General features: G+C 46.0%; 1 protein-coding gene across 1 annotated transcript in view; it reads right to left on the bottom strand.

Annotated features, from left to right (window-relative positions):
* The window catches only part of PITPNM3 (PITPNM family member 3), a gene marked incomplete at its 5' end in the record, with an annotated part of 86,119 nt that extends 67,655 nt beyond the window's left edge, over nucleotides 1-18,464 (bottom strand). Inside the window, 2 exons of the mRNA XM_083350228.1 lie at nucleotides 16,093-16,179; nucleotides 18,446-18,464. Of these exons, the coding sequence (XP_083206354.1) occupies nucleotides 16,093-16,179; nucleotides 18,446-18,464 (106 nt within the window). The remainder of the gene's footprint in view (nucleotides 1-16,092; nucleotides 16,180-18,445) is intronic.
* Nucleotides 18,465-19,028: the final 564 nt, after the last annotated feature.

Genomic DNA, 19,028 nt, shown 5'->3' with positions numbered 1-19,028 from the left:
AAGGGGGGGGGAATGACATTGCCATAGGTGTATACTATAGGCCACCCAACCAAACAGGAAATAGATGAACTTTTTGCTAGTCAGCTAACTAAGGGATGTAGGAAGCACATCACAATACTAATGGGGGACTTTAACTACCCTGACATCAACTGGGAGACAAACTCCACACCAAGTGGAAGATCAAACAGATTCCTGACAAATCTAGCAGACAACTTTGCTACCCAAAAAGTAGAGAAGGGAACTAGGGGATTAGCCATTTTGGATCTAATTCTCACTAACAGAGATGAAATGATAGAAGGTGTTGAAACCACAGGAACCTTGGGAGGAAGTGATCACGCAATATTGGAATTCAACATTATGGAAGCACAAGCAATAGAACACAGTCAAACTAGAGTCCTGGACTTTAAGAGAGCTAATTTCAATAAACTTAGAAAGGGCTTGAGAAGGATTCTGAAGTAGCCTAAGGACCACTCGGGACGACAGGCTAGTAACAACAGGGTTTATTTAGTACAAGGCAAACATAGAATAACTTGTCCGGCTTTTATAGCCGGCAGCTGGCAGCGAGGGCCAATCAGGAGTGTTCATTTTGGCGCCGCGTCAACCGGGACCAATCCGCGTCGTCTTCTGTTGACAGCTCCGGCTTCCGCATGGTTTGGTGTTTTGACAGCCGCGAGCTGTCAGTGGTTGCGCCTGCGCTGTGCGGGGAACTTTGACAGCTCAGGCTTCCGCCTGGTCCGGTGTTTGACAGCCGCGAGCTGTCAGTGGTGGCGCCTGCGCTGTGCGGGGAACTTTGACAGCTGTCAAAGTTCCCGCGTGTTTTTTCTGTCAGGCGGCTTTCCTAGTTTTTACAATCTGTTAATGAAGTATTATTACTGTTTACATATACAACACACCCCTTACCCCTCCCCTGGCGCGTTTCCTCCCTCTTGGACGTTGGAACCTGCCCACTGATAGTCTCTTAGGTAGGTGGGGGCTCTTCGATTCCTGTTGGAGCGGCGAAGGGGTGGGGGATTGACTGGTTCTGGTAGTTCGTTCCCCTGCTGTTCTTCTTCCTGGTTTGGCATAGGAAGTATTTCCGGGGGGGGGTTGTAGCTCGGAATGCTTTGGGTGCTCAGAGTTGTGTGGTGGTTGTCTGGGTCTGAGTTGGTCAATATGGCGGCGTATGTTGCCGTGTGCTTGTGTGGCAATAAGGTATGAAATGGGTCCGGTTTGTTTTAGTACTGTCCCTTGGACCCACTTGTTTTTATCCGTGTATGACCGTGCCCATATCAATTGTCCTGGGTTGAGTGTGCGGTTTGGGTAGGGGTGCTCTTTTTCTTCTGGGTATGTGTCAGGGTGCAGTCTATCGAGTCGTGTTATTAGCCTCCTCCCCCATCTCAATTCCGCTGGTGATTTGCCCGTTGTTGTGCATGGGGTTGTGTGTTGTGACAAGAGGAACTGGCTGAGACGCCTCTGCCAATTCCCTTTAACGAATTTTTTCAAGGCTTCTTTTGTGGACCGTACCATAATTTCAGCCATCCCGTTCGACGATGGGTGGAACGGCGCCGACGTTACCAGCCTAATACAATTCTTCATAGCGAACATCTGAAATTCACGAGAGGTGAATTGAGGTCCGTTGTCTGAGACTATGGTGTCTGGAAGGCCATGTGTGGCGAATATTTTTCTTAAGGCTTGAATAGTGGATTCGGACGTAGTTTTTCTAAGGGGAGTGACTTCTAGCCATTTAGAATAGCTGTCCACTACAATTAAGAAACTTTGGCCCTGGATAGGTCCTGCAAAATCTAAATGTATACGTGACCAAGGGTTCCTTGTAGTTTCCCATTTGTGGATCGGTGCTTGGGGTGGCTCGTTTCGGGTCGCCTGACAGGTATAGCACCCTCCCACGTACTTTTCTATTTGTTTATCAATGCCTGGCCACCATACATAACTTCTAGCCATCGCTTTCATCTTTACAATGCCTGGGTGTCCTTCATGTAAAATGTGTAATGTTTGGTCTATGTTTTTCTCTGGTATGATGACCCTATTTCCCCACAGCAGGCATCCCCTATGGGTGGAGATCTCATTTTTCCTGTTAAAATATGGTTGGAATTGGGGTTGTGGGTTTTGAGCTGGCCACCCTGTTGTGGCCCATTTGAGGATTCTGGTAAGTATTTTGTCTTTGGCTGAATTGTTGGCTATAATGTTTGCAGTCAGGGGGCAATCTGGAAGTTGGGAGATTGCTAAAATCAGACCAGCTGGGGCTGGGTCAGAGTCCTTGTTTTGCATGGGCAGTCTGCTGAGGCAGTCTGCGTGTCCTAATTCTTTTCCTGGTTTATGTATTAGTTGATAGGAATAGGCTGCTAAGAATGTGGACCACCGTAATATTCTCGGAGAGAGAATTTGTGGTGTAGTTTTATTCCAAGTGAATATGCCCAGCAGGGGTTTGTGATCAGTAAATATAGTAAATGGCCTCCCATAAAGGTAGTCATGAAATTTTTTGACCCCTGAAACTATTGCTAGGGCTTCCCTGTCTATTTGTGCGTAATTTCTTTCTGCTTTGGTCAGAGTGCATGAATAGAAGGCTATGGGTCTTTGTGTACCGTCCTTGAATAGATGACTTAATACAGCCCCGATTCCATAGGGAGAGGCATCGCAAGCGATGCATATTGGGGTATCTTCTCTGAATAGGGTGATAGTTGAGCTGTGACAGATAATCTGTTTTAATGATTGGAAACTATTCTCATGTATCTTGGTCCAGGACCAAACAGTACCCTTGTCCAGAAGCCTATGCAGGGGCTCCGCGATAGTGGCTTTATGGGGGATGAAGGCATGGTAGAAGTTTAATAACCCTAAAAAAGCTTGAAGCTCTTGTTTATTCCTTGGGCTGGGTGCAGTTTGAATAGCCCTTAGTTTTTCTGTGGTTTATTCCTTGGGCTGGGTGCAGTTTGAATAGCCCTTAGTTTTTCTGTGGTGGGGTGGATGCCCTGGTCGTCTATTTTGTACCCTAGGAATTCAGTGGATGTGACTCCAATAGAGCACTTTTCTCGCTTAAGTTTGAGGCCGGCTTCTCTGAGCCGGCTCAGCACAGCTGACAGCCTGTCAGCTAAGTTTGCTTCGTTTTCTCCGGCGATGAGAACATCGTCGAAATAGGGGCAGACCCCGGGTATTCCCTTCAGGGTCTTCTCCATGATACCCTGAAATATACCTGGGGCCGCCGATATGCCGAATTGGAGTCTCTTTACTTTAAAGGCACCGCGGTGGGTGACAATTGTCTGGGCTTCCGCGGTGTCCTCAGTGACAGGCAGTTGTAAATACGCCTGCGTGAGATCGAGTTTGGCGAAAATGGCGCCAGAACGGATGGAAGCAAATACGTCCCTTACCGCTGGCACCGGGTAAGCGTGGGGGCTGAGGGCTAGGTTGACTGTCGCTTTATAGTCTGCGCAGACTCTCACTTCTCCATTAGGTTTAATTGGGGTGACAATAGGGGTCTCCCAGGTCCCCCCCTCCGTTGGTTCAAGCACCCCGAGGCCTATGAGGCGATCAAGTTCGTTTTCTATTTTTTCTTTTAGGGCAAAGGGTACTCTCCTAGCTCTTATCTTAATTGGTTGGATTGCTGGGTTTAACTGTAAGGAGATGGGGGGTCCAGTGTATTTTCCTAAAGTGCCATCGAAGACGTCTGCATATTTGTTGCAAACGGCTTCTAGGCTGGGTGATTGAATTGTGTTTACCCCCGTTATGGCGATCCCTAGCGGCCCGAACCAGTTTAACCCTATCAAGTTGGTGCGGTTCCCTGGCGTAACTAAAACCTCTAAGGGACCCTTGAACCCCTTGTACTGCACTATGACCTTAGCCCTCCCTTCCAGAGGAATGGGGGTTTTCTGGAAGTCAGCTAGGTGTACTTGGGTTTGCCTCAGGGGAATTTGTCCCTTGCCTTGCCGACAGATCTCCTGATACGTTTTTAATGAAATTAAGGAGACTGCTGACCCTGAATCCACCTCCATGTGGCAGGGTACCCCCTGAATTTTTACCCAGACCTTAACCTTTGCGCTTAGGCTGTTTACCCTGTCAATTGTCTCTACCAGGGGCCCTGGCGGTTTTTCTCTGCTGGCCTGGGTAGCTGGCCTACCTGGGGAGTTTGCCTCCAGATCATGGACGTTGTCATGGCCCTTGCTGCGGCACACCGGCTTGATGTGGCCGGTCTTTCCGCAATTGTGGCATTTAGCGTTTCTGAATCGGCAGCTTCCCCGGGCATGGTTGCCCCCGCAGCTGGCACAGGCGGCCCGTTGCTCGTAACGTGGTGGCGGCAGAGGGGGGTTCCTGGACCTACGGCGGTCTGAAGTGTCGCCTCTCCTTGGTTGCCTGCGTTCCATTCTTCGCTGCAGGGCTTCTCCGTCGGTGAAATCCACCGACTCTTCGCTGTCGCTGAAGGTTGCGCTCTCTTGGAAGACGGTCGCTGGGCTCTCTGGGGTCGAGGTTGTCGGCTTCTTCTTGTGGCTGTGCTCGTAGGCCATTATTTCTCTGGTCAGCTCTGCCAGGCTCATGTCGGTTTTGGATGTTAGCTTCTTCTGCAGCTTCTCGTCCCTCAGACCGATCACCACCTGGTCTCTGATGCGGTCCTCCAGGTCGGGGAAACAGCAGTTCCGTGCGGCATGTCTGACCCCGGCGATGAACTCGTTGGCGGGCTCGTCCGGCCGCTGTTTCTTTTGGGCGAATTGGACCCGCCAGTACAGTTCTGAGCGAGCCGGCATATAGTACTTGTTCAGCTGGTCCACCAGGTCCGCGTAGGAGACTTCTGTGATGGGCACCGGGCTGAACAGGCCAACGGCTGCATCATACACTGGAGGTCCGCTGATGTATAGAAGAGCGGCGGCCTTTGCTCTGTCGTCAGTGATTTTACTGACGAGAAGGAATCCCTCGACCTGGCCTAAGTGTGATTGCCATCTCTCGGGATGGCGGGTATCAAATTCCCTCACACGCCCGAAGTTTGCCATGTCGTCCGGTCCTGGGTTGCTCCTTTGGAAGTTAAAACTTCCCGTGACAGCTCTTGCCGGGAACTCTCTTCCTCGGCCGTGACTTCAGCTCCGGAGCGATCCCACCTTCGTCGCCAGTGAAGTAGCCTAAGGACCACTCGGGACGACAGGCTAGTAACAACAGGGTTTATTTAGTACAAGGCAAACATAGAATAACTTGTCCGGCTTTTATAGCCGGCAGCTGGCAGCGAGGGCCAATCAGGAGTGTTCATTTTGGCGCCGCGTCAACCGGGACCAATCCGCGTCGTCTTCTGTTGACAGCTCCGGCTTCCGCATGGTTTGGTGTTTTGACAGCCACGAGCTGTCAGTGGTTGCGCCTGCGCTGTGCGGGGAACTTTGACAGCTCAGGCTTCCGCCTGGTCCGGTGTTTGACAGCCGCGAGCTGTCAGTGGTGGCGCCTGCGCTGTGCGGGGAACTTTGACAGCTGTCAAAGTTCCCGCGTGTTTTTTCTGTCAGGCGGCTTTCCTAGTTTTTACAATCTGTTAATGAAGTATTATTACTGTTTACATATACAACACAGATTCCATGGATGAGAATCCTCAAGGGGAAAACAACTCAAGAAGCTTGGGAAATTTTGAAAAGTGAGATAATAAAAGCCCAGTCTAACACAATACCAACAAAGAGGTATTCTCTCAAAAGAAACCAGCGTGGCTGTATAAAGAACTCTCTGACAAATTGAAAGATAAAAAGGATAAGTATAGAAAGTGGAAAGAGGGGCACATAACTAAGTCAGAATATCAGCAAATATCCCGAGCCTGCAAAGATGAAGTGAGGAAAGCTAAGGCTCAAAATAAACTAAGGCTTGCGACCAAAGTCAACAATAACAAAAAAAAGCTTCTTTCAACATGTAAAAAACAAGAAAAAAGTTAAGGAAATGATTGGTCCATTAGTGGATGAAAGTGGCAAGAAGGTGACAAGCAACAGGGAGAAAGAAGAACTATTTAACTCGTTTTTTGCATCTGTCTTTACACAAAGGGAAAAAAACAGTCCAACCTATCAAAAATAGTGCCATAAAAACAGAATAGAAACATAAGGTAAGATAGGCAAGAAAATGGTAAGTGAGCATCTGTCCAGTCTAGACGAGTTTAAATCAGCAGGACCAGATGGATTGCACCCCAAGGTTCTCAAGGAACTGGCAGATGTGATCTCAGAACCACTGACCTATATTTTTCAAAGATCCTGGAGCACTGGGGAACTACCAGAGGATTGGAAAAGAGCTGATGTAGTTCCCATCTTCAAAAAAGAAAAAAAAATGGATCCAGGAAATTACAGACCTATCAGCCTGACCTCAATACCTGGGAAGATTCTGGAAAAGATAATCAAACAATGAATCAGCAAACACCTAGAGGCAAACAAAGTCATTACTAAAAGCCAACAGGGGTTTGTCAAAAACAGATCATGCCAGACAAATCTTATTGCATTCTTCGACCAAGTGACAAAATTAGTGGATCAGAGGAATGCTGTGGATATAATTTACTTGGACTTCAGTAAGCCATTTGATAAAGTAGATCACAATCTTCTACTTGATGAGATAGAAAAATACATGTAGGGAAGTATGCAGTGGGGTGCCCCAGGGCTCTGTTCTGGGCCCAGTGCTCTTCAACATCTTCATCAACGATTTGGATGAAGGGATAAATGGGGAACACCAAGCTGGCACGAACAGCCAACACTCCAGAAGACAGGGTTAAGATACAGGAGGATCTGGTCAGACTTGAACACTGGGCGCTATCTAACAAAATGAAATTCAGTGGTGAAAAAAATAAGGTTCTACATTTAGGCAAGAAAAACCAAATGTACAGGTATAGTATAGGGGGTACCTTGCTCAATAGTAGTAACTGTGAGAGGGATCTCGGAGTCCTAGTGGACAATCACTTCAATATGAGCCAGCAGTGTGCTGCAGCTGCCAAAAAAATCAACACAGTGCTAGGCTGCATTAACAGAGGGATAGAATCAAGATCATGTGAAGTATTAATACCACTTTACAATGCCTTGGTAAGGCCACACTTGGAATACTGCATCCAGTTTTGGTCACCACGATGTAAAAAAGATGTTGAGACTCTAGAAAGAGTACAGAGAAGAGCAACAAAGATGATTAGTGGACTGGAGACTAAAACATATAAGGAACGGCTGCTGGAATTGGGTATGTCTAGTTTAATGAAGAGAAGGACGAGGGGGGACATGATAGCAGTGTTCCAATATCTCAGGGACTGCCACAAAGAGGAGGGACTCAAGCTGTTCTCTAAAGCGCCCAAAGGCAGGACAAGAAGCAATGGATGGAAACTAATCAAGGAGAGAAGCAACCTAGAACTAAGGAGAAACTACCTGACAGTTAGAACAATTAATCAGTGGAACAACCTGCCTCCAGAAGCTGTGAATGCTCCAACACTGGAAGTTTTTAAGAAGAGACTGGACAGCCATTTGTCCAAAATGGTATAGGGTTTCCTGCCTGAGCAGGGGGTTGGACTAGATGACCTCCAGGGTCCCTTCCATCATCATCATCATCATCATCATCATCATCATCATCATCATCATCATCATCATTATTATTATTATTATTATTATTATTATTGACTTGGCTTGGTCTACAATGCTTACAGTTTCCTAATTGAAATTATGGTTAGGCCTGTCCAGAGAACGAGAAATTTAACTCCTTCAGAGCCACAGTTCTGGGGGTGGGGGGAAGACTATAAAAACTATAAAATATTTTTGGCAGAAGAAATTATTCAGGAGATGCCTGAGGATTTTACTTCTAACAAAATAGAGACTAGCTTTCTCAGGTCAATTACATTCTATTTCTCCCCAAACAAAAACAGTTTACACACTACATACATATCTATCACACTATCCCCTTTGGGGGAAAGCAACAATACGCACATAAAAAAGGATTAAAACATACTGAGACAAAGAAATTAGGCATGACAGGAAAAAAAGAAAAGAAACATGAGAAAATTAGTTTACATCAATACTATTCTACTGTACACCGCATCACACATTTCTGTCTTTGCAAACCATTCTATTTCTCATCAGGCCCATGTATCTTGTCATATATTGTTCTTCACATTTTTTTCAGAATCACATCAATTTCATCAATTATTTTTTCTATCCTCCCTCTCCTCTAAATCCATTCATTTTTCTTTCATATATTTGTTTTGTAATTTGATCCTCATACATTCTCTCTTTATCACAACTTACTTCTTTCACTGGTCATTCTCTTTCATATTCAACCCACTTTCATTCTTGGCTCAGTGTTTCTTTTGTTTAATAAATAAAAAAACTTGCTTTTTATTACATAATCTCCTTAAGTACTACATTCAACTTACTTATTTTATATGTGCATTTTCTGCATACAAATAGCAGTGAAATGTTCTACAGGTTTTTTTTTAAAGCTGCCAAACTGGAATTCTGCCAAGTAATGTAGACACTTAGATAAACTGGATTTTTTTAAAAAAAATCATGCATTTTTACTCAAAAATTGACATTTGCACTTTAAGAGAAGCTCCTGCTTGTTCCTGCAGAAGCTTCCTTTAACTTTATAACTTTCCAGAAGTGCATTTATCAGGAGAAAAAATGAAGGCTTCTTATTGTGTTTTCTCTATTGAAGATTTTAATCTAAAGCTGTGACTGTTTGTGCATTTTGTTTCTGCTGTGAGTTACAGATTTAATGCTCTAGATACTCACTGATTTCATGCTCTGATAGATAGTACATATATAAAACGCCCCCACAGCATGAACAAATGAGATGATACCTCTCGCCTACCAGCCATTTGGAAACCCGCCTTGATTGACAGACGAGTACCAACCACCAAGAATGATACCTGACCCAAACTCATGATAACATCACATGACATCACCACCACACAACCATTCAAAAAGCAAATCCGAACCCACAACGATAACGACACACAACCACAAAACAGAAACCTAACCACAGCTGCAACATCAGCCACTTTAAACCCCTCCAAACCACACAATAAGCAAACTGACACCCACTATAAAAACATGGCACCACCACAAACACGGAGCCGAACAAAAGCAGCACAACTCACCAGTTCAGGTCTAAGGCTGGCAGCTGAGACCAGCCCATCCACTCAAAACACACCCACGCCCAATCAGAACACAGCCCCCATTCAAAACACACCCCCACCCAATCAGAACACAGCTAACCCCCCACCCAATCAGAGCACACCTCCACCCACAGAACACACCCCCTCTGGCAGTTTAAAAAAGAGGAACAAACAGCCACTACCACACAATTCTCCCAGAAGAACGAAGCTGAAGCCACCAGCCTGAGGATGACGGATGAGATTAAATAATAATATTGACTTTGGTCCTGTCACCACGTACTTGTGGTTGCTATGGAGAATCTGAGTCTCTGTTAAAACTTATGTCTGAGGACATATACCATTCATGCTTTAAATGATAGATGTAGCTGAGCAACCTCAAAAATAGCAGCTACCTATTTTTTCAGCAGTAATATCAAAGAAGAGAACAGTGATCACAGAAAAACATGAAGTCACAAAAAGCTTTAGCAGATCATTTTTCCACTACCACTTCCATAGCATAAAAACAGTATGCCAAGATATTTGAAGGATCAAACTAGATCTATATTATTTCCTGTCATCAATATTTGCAGCATATAAATCCTCTGAGAAAACCATAGTTTTGATTTTAGTTTATTGTGAGCTTTTCATCTCCACTAGAGCCCACAGTTTCTCCTATGGCCAGCTTCAGTTGAGAAGACATAATAATAATAATAATAATAATAATAATAATAATAATAATAATAATAATAATAATAATAATAATAATAATAATAAGAAGAAGAAGAAGAAGAAGAAGAAGAAGAAGAAGAAGAAGAAGAAGAAGAAGAAGAAGAAGGAGGAGGAGGAGGCAAATGGCTGTCCAGTCTCTTCTTAAAAACCTCCAGTGTTGGAGCATTCACCACCTCTGGAGGCAGGTTGTTCCACTGGTTAATTGTTCTGTCAGGAAGTTTCTCCTTAGTTCTAGGTTGCTTCTCTCCTTGACTAGTTTCCATCCGTTGCTTCTTGTCCTGCTTTCAGGTGCTTTGGAGAATAGCTTGACTCCCTCTTCTTTGTGGTAGCCCCTGAGATATTGGAACACTGCTATCATGTCACCCCTCACCCTTCTCTTCATTAAACTACACATACCCAATTCCAGCAACCGTTCCCTATATGTTTTAGCCTCCAGCCCCCTAATCATCTTTGTTGATCTTCTCTGTACCCTTTCTACATATCTACTGTTAAATTTAGAGGATCTAGAATTAATTGAAGTGATTAAGGTGAACCTAAGTTTAATTGGACCATACCATTTACATGCAGGAAGTCAGGAAATAAATAGGTTCTAAAGCAGATAAATAAAAGAAAACAAACAGTCCATTAAAGTTCTTTTGGCTGCAAATATTCATTATCTTTGGGCACAGTTTGTTGCTATAAAGTCTGCAAGGTTCCAAAATAAGTTCCAAGTCACAACATTTGAGCAAGCAATTAATTTGGCAATTTCTAAGATCTGAGGAAAAAAACACTTCTCAAAATACAATTTTTCCCCATGCCATGACTTCACTAACATCATTCATAGTACAATCAGACCAAAATGCTACTACCTCCATTCATACATGGATGATCATGCAGTAACTTTGGTTGGTGCCATTGGATTTGTGGACCTAAAAGAATTAGATAATTTGGAAGACCCCAATGACTGCAGAACTGGCCATGATCAATCTTCTCGAAGGACAGAGCAGCGGAGGATTTGGCCATTTAGTAGTGCAGACTTTGATGATGTAATATACTATCTCATCCCTGCCTTCGGACTGTTCTTTATTGCCATTCACATATCGTCCCCAAAGGATTCAGAGTTCCCTGGGTACTGGCCACAGTGAGAGGGTGGCCTGAACTTACATCTGCTGCCCCTAGAGGTGAGAGCTCTAGGGGACATGCTGTACCCAGGATGGATGTTTCGGACCATTCCCCCTGGTATAGGCTCTCCAACTGTCGTGAGAGGGCGGGGGTTGGCCTGTCCTGGGGTGGCACCCAGCTGAGTGGCAGTGGCTGGGTGGAGGCTCGGGACACCTATTTGCTCTCTGTTTGGTTCCTCCTTAAATCAATTGACCATGGACTGCCTATATCTGGACTGCTCTTATGCCTTGTCTTAGGTACTCCTCTACGGACTTGCTTGCCCTCAGGGGTGCTCCCCCTTCCTGGAGGCGGCCCGCCTTTCCAGCCGAGTACAATCTCGAGGAAGGTCCCATTTATTGGGATCCTGAGAGATGGCCGGGCACGGTTATGGGCCTCCGACGTAAACCTAATAGGAGGTCCTTGGTTTGCTTTTTGTCAAAATTTTTTTGGGGGTTAGGGAGGAGGGAGGGTTCTTTTCTTGGTTGTTTGGATGGGGGGGGGCAGTCCAACTACCTCTGTTCAGGCTAGTGCTGAGGCTGATCGCGGGGGGGAGGAGCGGGGGTCGGCTGCTTCTGGGGCTCCAGGGCCAGTCGTGGGACTATCCATCCCCACGACGATAGGGAATGGCAGCAGGTGTAGGAACAGGGGGCCGTATTGGTCTCAGGGAAGGCCTCTCCGCTGCTTACAAGCGGTGAGGCACTCCGACCCTCTGGTTCCGCCCCGAGGTCCCGGGAGTGAGGATGTGCAGCCTCCTGAGCTCCGGCTGGTGTACTTGAATGCCAGGTCGGTCGCTAACAAGGCTCCTCTCGTCCGTGACTTGGTCGAGGGTGAGCAGGCGGACCTGGCTTGCATCACGGAAACTTGGTTGGGCCCAGAGGGCGGCATTCCTCTGGTTGATCTTTGCCCACCAGGTTTCCGGGTGCTGCACCGGCCTCGGGCTCAGGGTAGGGGTGGGGGAGTGGCTGTTGTTATGAGGGAGACCTTGTGTCCACGGGAGGCCACCGTTCCCCAGACAGTCGGGTGTGAGTCTCTCTTTTTGAGATGCGGCCCTGGTGCGCAGTTGGGCTTGCTGCTGGTGTACCTTTCGCCTAGTCACGCAGCAGCAGCCCTGCCTCAGCTGCTCGATGTCCTCTCTGGGCTGGTGGTTGAGTTCCCGAAACTTATAGTTTTGGGGGACTTCAACCTACCATCGCTGGGAGGATCATCTGAGTTGGCTCGGGAGTTCATGGCTTCCATGACGGCCATGGACCTGACGCAAGTAATTTTGGGACCGACTCATGAAGGAGGCCACACCCTTGACCTAGTTTTCTTGTCTGGACGGTGGTTAGATGATCTTGGTGGGGGCTCTCCAATTATTATGCCCCTGTCATGGACCGATCATCATCTCCTGCGGCTGGTCTTCCGTTTTGCCACCCCCCGCCGTGGGTGTTTGGAACCACTTAAATGGTACCGCCCCAGACGCTTAATGGATCCCCAGAGGTTCCAGGCGGCGCTGGGGTCCCCACCTGCCTCCCTTGCTCACAGCTCGGCCGATGCCTTAGTGGAAGCCTGGGAAAGGACGGCCACTGAGGCTCTTGACCGAGTTGTACCCCTGCGGCCCCTGACCCGGTGCAGATCCCGTCGAGCTCCATGGTTCTCTGCGGAGCTCCGGGAGATGAAGCGTCGGAGACGGGGCCTAGAGAGCGGTTGGAGGTCCAGCCGATCCGAATCCGACCGATTGCGACTAAGAGCCTACATTAGGTCTTATCTCGCTGCAATAAGGGAGGCGAGGTCTAACCACTTCGCCACCCTTATCGCGTCCGCAGATAATCGCCCAGCCGCCCTGTTTAGGGTGACTCGCTCCCTCCTAAATCAGGAGGTGAGGGAGGATCCCTTGCAGGGTCGTGCCGAGGAGTTTAACCAACATCTGTCGGACAAAATCGCTCGGATTCGGACCGGTCTGGACTCTGACTGGGCAGAGTCTGACGATCAGGACACGGGCGGTCTTGTCGATATCACCTGGGAGGAGTTTGATTCTGTGACTCCGGAGGAAGTGGACAGGATCATGGGGAGGCTGAGCACCACCACATGTTTATTGGACCCGTGCCCTTCCTGGCTGGTCTATGCAGCCCGGGAGAGGACACGCAGCTGGTTCCAGGCAGTTATATCGGCTTCTCTGAGTGAGGGTATCTTCCCCGCCGTCTTGAAGGAGGCGGTGGTGAGGCCTCTCCTCAAGAAGCCTGCCCTGGACCCAGCTGTATTGAACAACTTTCGTCCTGTCTCCAACCTTCGCTTTCTTGCGAAGGTTGTTGAGAGTGTGGTGGCGCATCAGCTCCCTCTGGTCCTGGATGAAGCTGATTATCTAGACCCGTACCAATCGGGTTTCAGGCCCGGGCACAGCACGGAGACGGCATTGGTCGCGCTGGTGAATGATCTCTGGAGGGCTTGGGACAGGGGGCATTCCTCTGTTCTAGTCCTATTAGACCTCTCGGCGGCTTTCGATACCATCGACCATGGTATCTTGCTGCGGCGTCTCAGGGGACTGGGAGTGGGAGGCACAGTTTTACAGTGGTTCTCCTCCTATCTCTTGGGACGTTCGCAGTCGGTGTTGGCAGGGGGGCAGAGGTCGACCGCGAGGTCTCTCATTTGTGGAGTTCCTCAGGGGTCGGTCCTCTCGCCTCTCCTGTTCAACATCTACATGAAACCGCTGGGTGAGATCATTCGTGGCTTTGGAGTTGGGTATCATCAGTACGCTGATGATACCCAACTTTTCTTTTCGACCCCAAACCACCCCAGTGATGCCCTCAACGTGATGTCCCGTTGCCTGGAGGCGGTTCGGGTCTGGATGGGGAGGAACAGACTTCAACTCAACCCCGACAAGACTGAGTGGCTTTGCATACCTTCATCCCGGGTTTATTCGGACATTCCACCTCTGGCTATGGGGGGTGAACTATTACCCCCCGTAGATAGGGCTCGCAACTTGGGAGTCCTCCTAGATTCACGGCTCACCTTGGAAGACCATATAGGAGCTGTGACTAGGGGGGCCTTCGCCCAGGTTCGCCTGGTGCGCCAGTTGCGGCCCTATCTTAGCCGGGATGATTTGTGCACGGTCACTCATGCGCTCGTGTCCTCTCGTCTGGACTACTGCAACGCTCTCTACATGGGGCTGCCCTTGAGGACCACCCGGAAGCTCCAACTGGTACAGAATGCAGCCGCGAGAGTGGTGTTGGGAGTCTCCCGATACTCCCACGTTACACCTCTGCTCCGTGAGCTGCATTGGTTGCCAGTTGTCTTCCGGGTGAGATTCAAGGTACTGGTAACGGTGTTTAAAGCCCTCCATGGCATGGGGCCGGAGTACCTCAGGGAACATCTGCTGCCGGCATCAAGCTCCCTGCGCCCTGTGCGTTCCCACAGAGAGGGCCTCCTCAGGGTGCCACCGATCAGAGAATGTCGATTGGTGGCCCCCAGGGGGAGATCCTTCTCTGTGGGCGCTCCGGAGCTGTGGAATCAGCTACCGGTAGAGCTCCGGATGGCGCCCGATCTTCGCTCCTTTCGTCGCGATCTCAAGACATTTTTGTTTGTACAAGCTGGCCTAGCCTGATGGGGATCGGTGGGGTTGTTTTATCTTTGGTCTCTTAATTTTATCTTGGGGTTTTTAGAATTGTACTTCTATTGTTTTAACTAGGGCAACTGTTTAATCTCTTTTTAATGTTTGTATTTGGTATTTTATTCTGCCCTGTGAACCGCCCTGAGTCCTCAGGGAGAAGGGCGGTATATAAATGTTATTAAATTAAATTAAAATTAAATTAATAAATTCCACCACAGAAATCCCACTTAAATTAATGCAAGCAGCAGAAAAGTTAATTAAAGAGATATAAACAAAACTTTCGATAAATGATGTAAGCTGGCATCGTCTGTCATCCCAAAGCCTTCCAAAATACTAGGTTTTAAGTAGAAGGACCCATATATGGCAGAAAATCAAGGTAAAACAATTTGTTAAATGTCCAAAAAAAACCCCTCTACTAACAAAACAGTGGCATACTTTTGGAGCAAGTTGAGAGGATCCAGAGCAGGCTTTGATCTATGAGCTTATGCCTGCTTTGAAAAGTGCATTTTTGTTTCTCTCTGTCAAGCAAAAACAAAATTGCAGAGAAGGATGGATTGTAATTTTCTCCTCACTTTATTTTTAGCTAACCTAAACTATGGTACGTGAGTTATCCTCACAGAGTCCAGAGTCTAGTTTTGGCTCAACATCAAATCTCAGCCCCTGAGCAAATTGATCAAGGAGGGGAAGCTGTAACAAGCAACAAGCAAAAATTTACCCAACCTATCTGGAGAAATGTGCATTCAATATGACAGAAAATCTGCATTGTCTTACTCTTAATTTGAAGCAACATGTCCAACATAATTTAACTTTTGTTGTTAGTTGCAAAGTCGTGTCCGACCCTGGACAACGTTCCTCCAGGCCTTCCTGTCCTCTACCATCTTCTGGAGTCCCTTTAAGCTCACGCCTACTGCTTCAGTGACTCCATCCAGCCACCTCATTCTCTGTCGTCCCCTTCTTCTCTTGCCCTCAATCTTTCCCAGCATTAGGCTCTTCTCCAGTGAGTCCTTCCTTCTCATTAGGTGGCCAAAGTATTTGAGTTTCATCTTCAGGATCTGGCCTTCTAAAGAGCAGTCAGGGTTGATCTCCTCTAGGACTGACCGGTTTGATCGCCTTGCAGTCCAAGGGACTCGCAGGAGTCTTCTCCAGCACCATAGCTCAAAGGCCTCAATTCTTTGGCGCTCAGCCTTTCTTATGGTCCAACTTTCACTGCCAATTTTAACTTTAGATAGAAATATTACCTGTTCCATGCAGATAAGACAATTCTCTCCAAAATGAAACACCCCAATTACCGTACTCAATTTCAGATCACCAGTGGCTACAGCACCTTCCGATTCCCTTCTTTTAAAAAAAACAAATTAGCCATAAATTACTCCCTGGGGAGAGATTCTCCAAGTACATTACAAATTCTTTCCTGCAAAGCTGATCTACAGGAATAGTTTTTAATAAAGCCCTAAAAGGAGAATAAAACTGTAGAGTTTTACATTTTAAGAAAACTAGACATAAATGTAAATCTTACACGTAGACGGTGCTTGTTAACCTCCCTGAAAACTTGACAGCTCAGAACCAATGAAGAAGGATTACAAACCTCGTGCATCGAAGAATTCATCATCAGAGCTTTCCACTGAGTCGATGCCTTCCATGGGCCACTGAGAGCCAAACCGGTGCAATCCAACTGAACAAGGGGAGAAATGCAGTATTAGTACACAGGATTCCAAGATGGGAGTCCAATCAAACATTCTGTGTAGTAACACCAGCTGCCTGCAATTAGTGCAGGTTCGAGTCCCACCAGGCTCAAGGTTGACTCAGCCTTCCATCCTTCCGAGGTAGGTAAAATGAGGACCCAGATTGTTGGGGGCAATTAAGCTGACTTTGTAATAATGCCGCTTGGGGGTGTGTGTGAAAGCCCTAATAAGCAGGCATATACATAGAATGAAGGCTACTGCTAAGCTTGTAAGCCACCCTGAGTCTTCGGAGAAGGTCGGGATATAAATGGAATTAAAATAAATAAAAATAAATAAATAAATAAAATACTACTGAGTCTACTGAAGTTGAGTGGCTAATAAATTCAAATGCATACAAACATTTTTAAAAACCGCTGTTGTCAAACAAGAAAAAAAATCAAGGAAACAGTTGGTCCACTAAAGAGAGAAGATAGCAAGGCAGCAGAGAGAAAGCAGAGCTACTTAACTCATTCTTTGCATCGGTCTTCATGCAGAAATAAATTATAACCGAACCCACGAAAAACATAACTGAAAGAGACAAACTAGAGATAAAAGCTAAAATAAACAAAAAATGGTAAGAGAACAGCTGTCTGATCTTGATGAACATAAATCACTGGGGCCTGACAGACTATACCCCAGAGTTCTGAATGAACTGGCAAATGACATCTCAGAACCACTGTTCCATATCTTTCAAAAATCCTGGAGCACAGAGGAACTATCAGAGGACTGGAAAAGAGCTGATGTGGTTCCCAGCATCATCATCATCATAATTTGGAAGGGACCTTGGAGATCATCTAATCCAGCCCGTTAGTCAGGCAGGAAACCCTACAACATTTCAGACAAATGACTGTCCAGTCTTTTCTTAAAAACTTCCAGTGTTGGAGCATTCAGAGCTTCTGGAGACAGGTTGTTCCATTGATTAATTGTTCTGTCAGGAAATTTCTCCTTAGTTCTAGGTTGCTTCTCTCTTTGGTTAGTTTCCATCCATTGCTTTTTTGTTTGGGAACTTCCTCATTGCTATTGTGCCTCTGCAATCAGAAATTTGATGACACTGGAGATAAAGGACATCAAGAGGAATTTTTAAACATCAAGAGGAATTTGGAGGGGACAAATTAAGAGGAACTCTGAGTGACCTACGCTGGAACAGGGGGGAAAGTGGAGCTGACCTATTTTATTACCCTATGACTGGGAGCTACAGAAAAGAAAAGGTTCATTTTCCTTTGCTGGCAGAAGTCTTAGGATTTGACTCTTATCAGATTGTATTTAATTCAGATGATAGCACTTAAATTGAGGGCAAGTCCAATAAGCTTTAGCCTTAGCCTAGGGAAATCATCATACTGGTTGACACACCTCCATTCCTGAGGTAAGGGACTGCCCAGATCACTTGCAGATTTAGGATGCCACACTACATTACAGATTTGCTTCTCAGTCACATAGCATTCTGAAGAACCCTCAAACACTGACATATTGTTCATTTTATGTCCTGTTTTTCAATCAGTTTTTGTGTGCCAAAATAACTCAAGTCATTAAAAAAGATACTGAGCTGGACCTGCCCTGAGGCTTAAAGTCAAAAAAGACAAGGCACATGGGAGATGAGAAATGGTAGGAAAAGAAGAAGAGTCAGATTGATTGTTCAAGGCCAAAATGAAATAGTAAGCAGCAAGGTGGCATTTATACATAGTTCAGTCTAGGCTGGTTTTAACCTCCTGAAGCTCTTGCTTAAATAGAAAGTTCTGGCAGTTGTTCCTTTGGATGATAGATGCAGCCAGATTTGGTGTGGCAGATGGATGGAGGTACAGCTTGGCTCTCCAGTCCCAGGGCAACTGGAAGCAATGAAGTGCAAAACAAGATTCTTTGCATCTGCCTTTTTCTTACCACTGTAAACATGAACACAACACATATGTATACCTACCCTTTGTGCCCTGACCAGTGTACATTTGAGGATTCATGGCAGCACGACACAACACAATGTTGCCTTGCTTCTAGGCAAGGTTTGTTTGACTTGTACATATTTTAATCTTATATTTTATGTTGTATAGTATGCCTTATTTTAATTGTGATGCTCCTGATGCAAATAAACAAAAAACCACTGTAACCAGGCCATTATATATTTTGGGAAAACCTGGATGCAATCTCCCAAGAGCTCTTGATCCACTGATGGATGAATGAAGATGAAGTGTGTGCTAGCCTTTCTCTTTCCCATTCCAAGAAACATACCTTTCTCCATGAAATTCATCATCAGAACATCAGAGACATTGACAAAATAGTACTGTAATACTTCAAGTAGACTGATATGAAATGGCAATAAAGAATTATGACATATTTTAAAGTCTCTCAGCCCAAATGCTTGGCCAACGTTATGCTGACACAAGAGGCCCAATGAGAAAGTTCATGGACAAATGTATTTTTTCCTTTTTGTTTAGGTTAAGATTTTTTTTCTTTTTTTTCCAAAATTGCATCAATTTGTTAAGGAATGCTATTTCCTATTAATGTTGCCTCAAACAGATAGATCAGGGTGACCTAACCTAACTATGCAAACTAGGAAAAGAAAGGGATCTTTTCTCACTGCTGCTGTTTTGAGCTAAACTGTGCTCTTAGATCACTCTGCACTGGTGCCTAATTTATCTCCATTTTAGTTTTCTCAACACTTCACTTTTTCCTTTAGTTCTTATTTTTATTAGTCTATAATTGCAGTGCAACAACATCTATACAAGGGGTATAGATACCAGCTTTGCTGCTGAGGAATTCTGGAAATTGAAGTCCGCAAGTCATAAAAGGGCCAAGTTTGAAGACCCCTGAT

This window comes from Vipera ursinii (assembly GCF_947247035.1).
Source record: "Vipera ursinii genome assembly, chromosome: 1".
Taxonomy (NCBI): domain Eukaryota; kingdom Metazoa; phylum Chordata; class Lepidosauria; order Squamata; family Viperidae; genus Vipera; species Vipera ursinii.
This window is presented reverse-complemented; position numbering and strand designations above follow the sequence as displayed.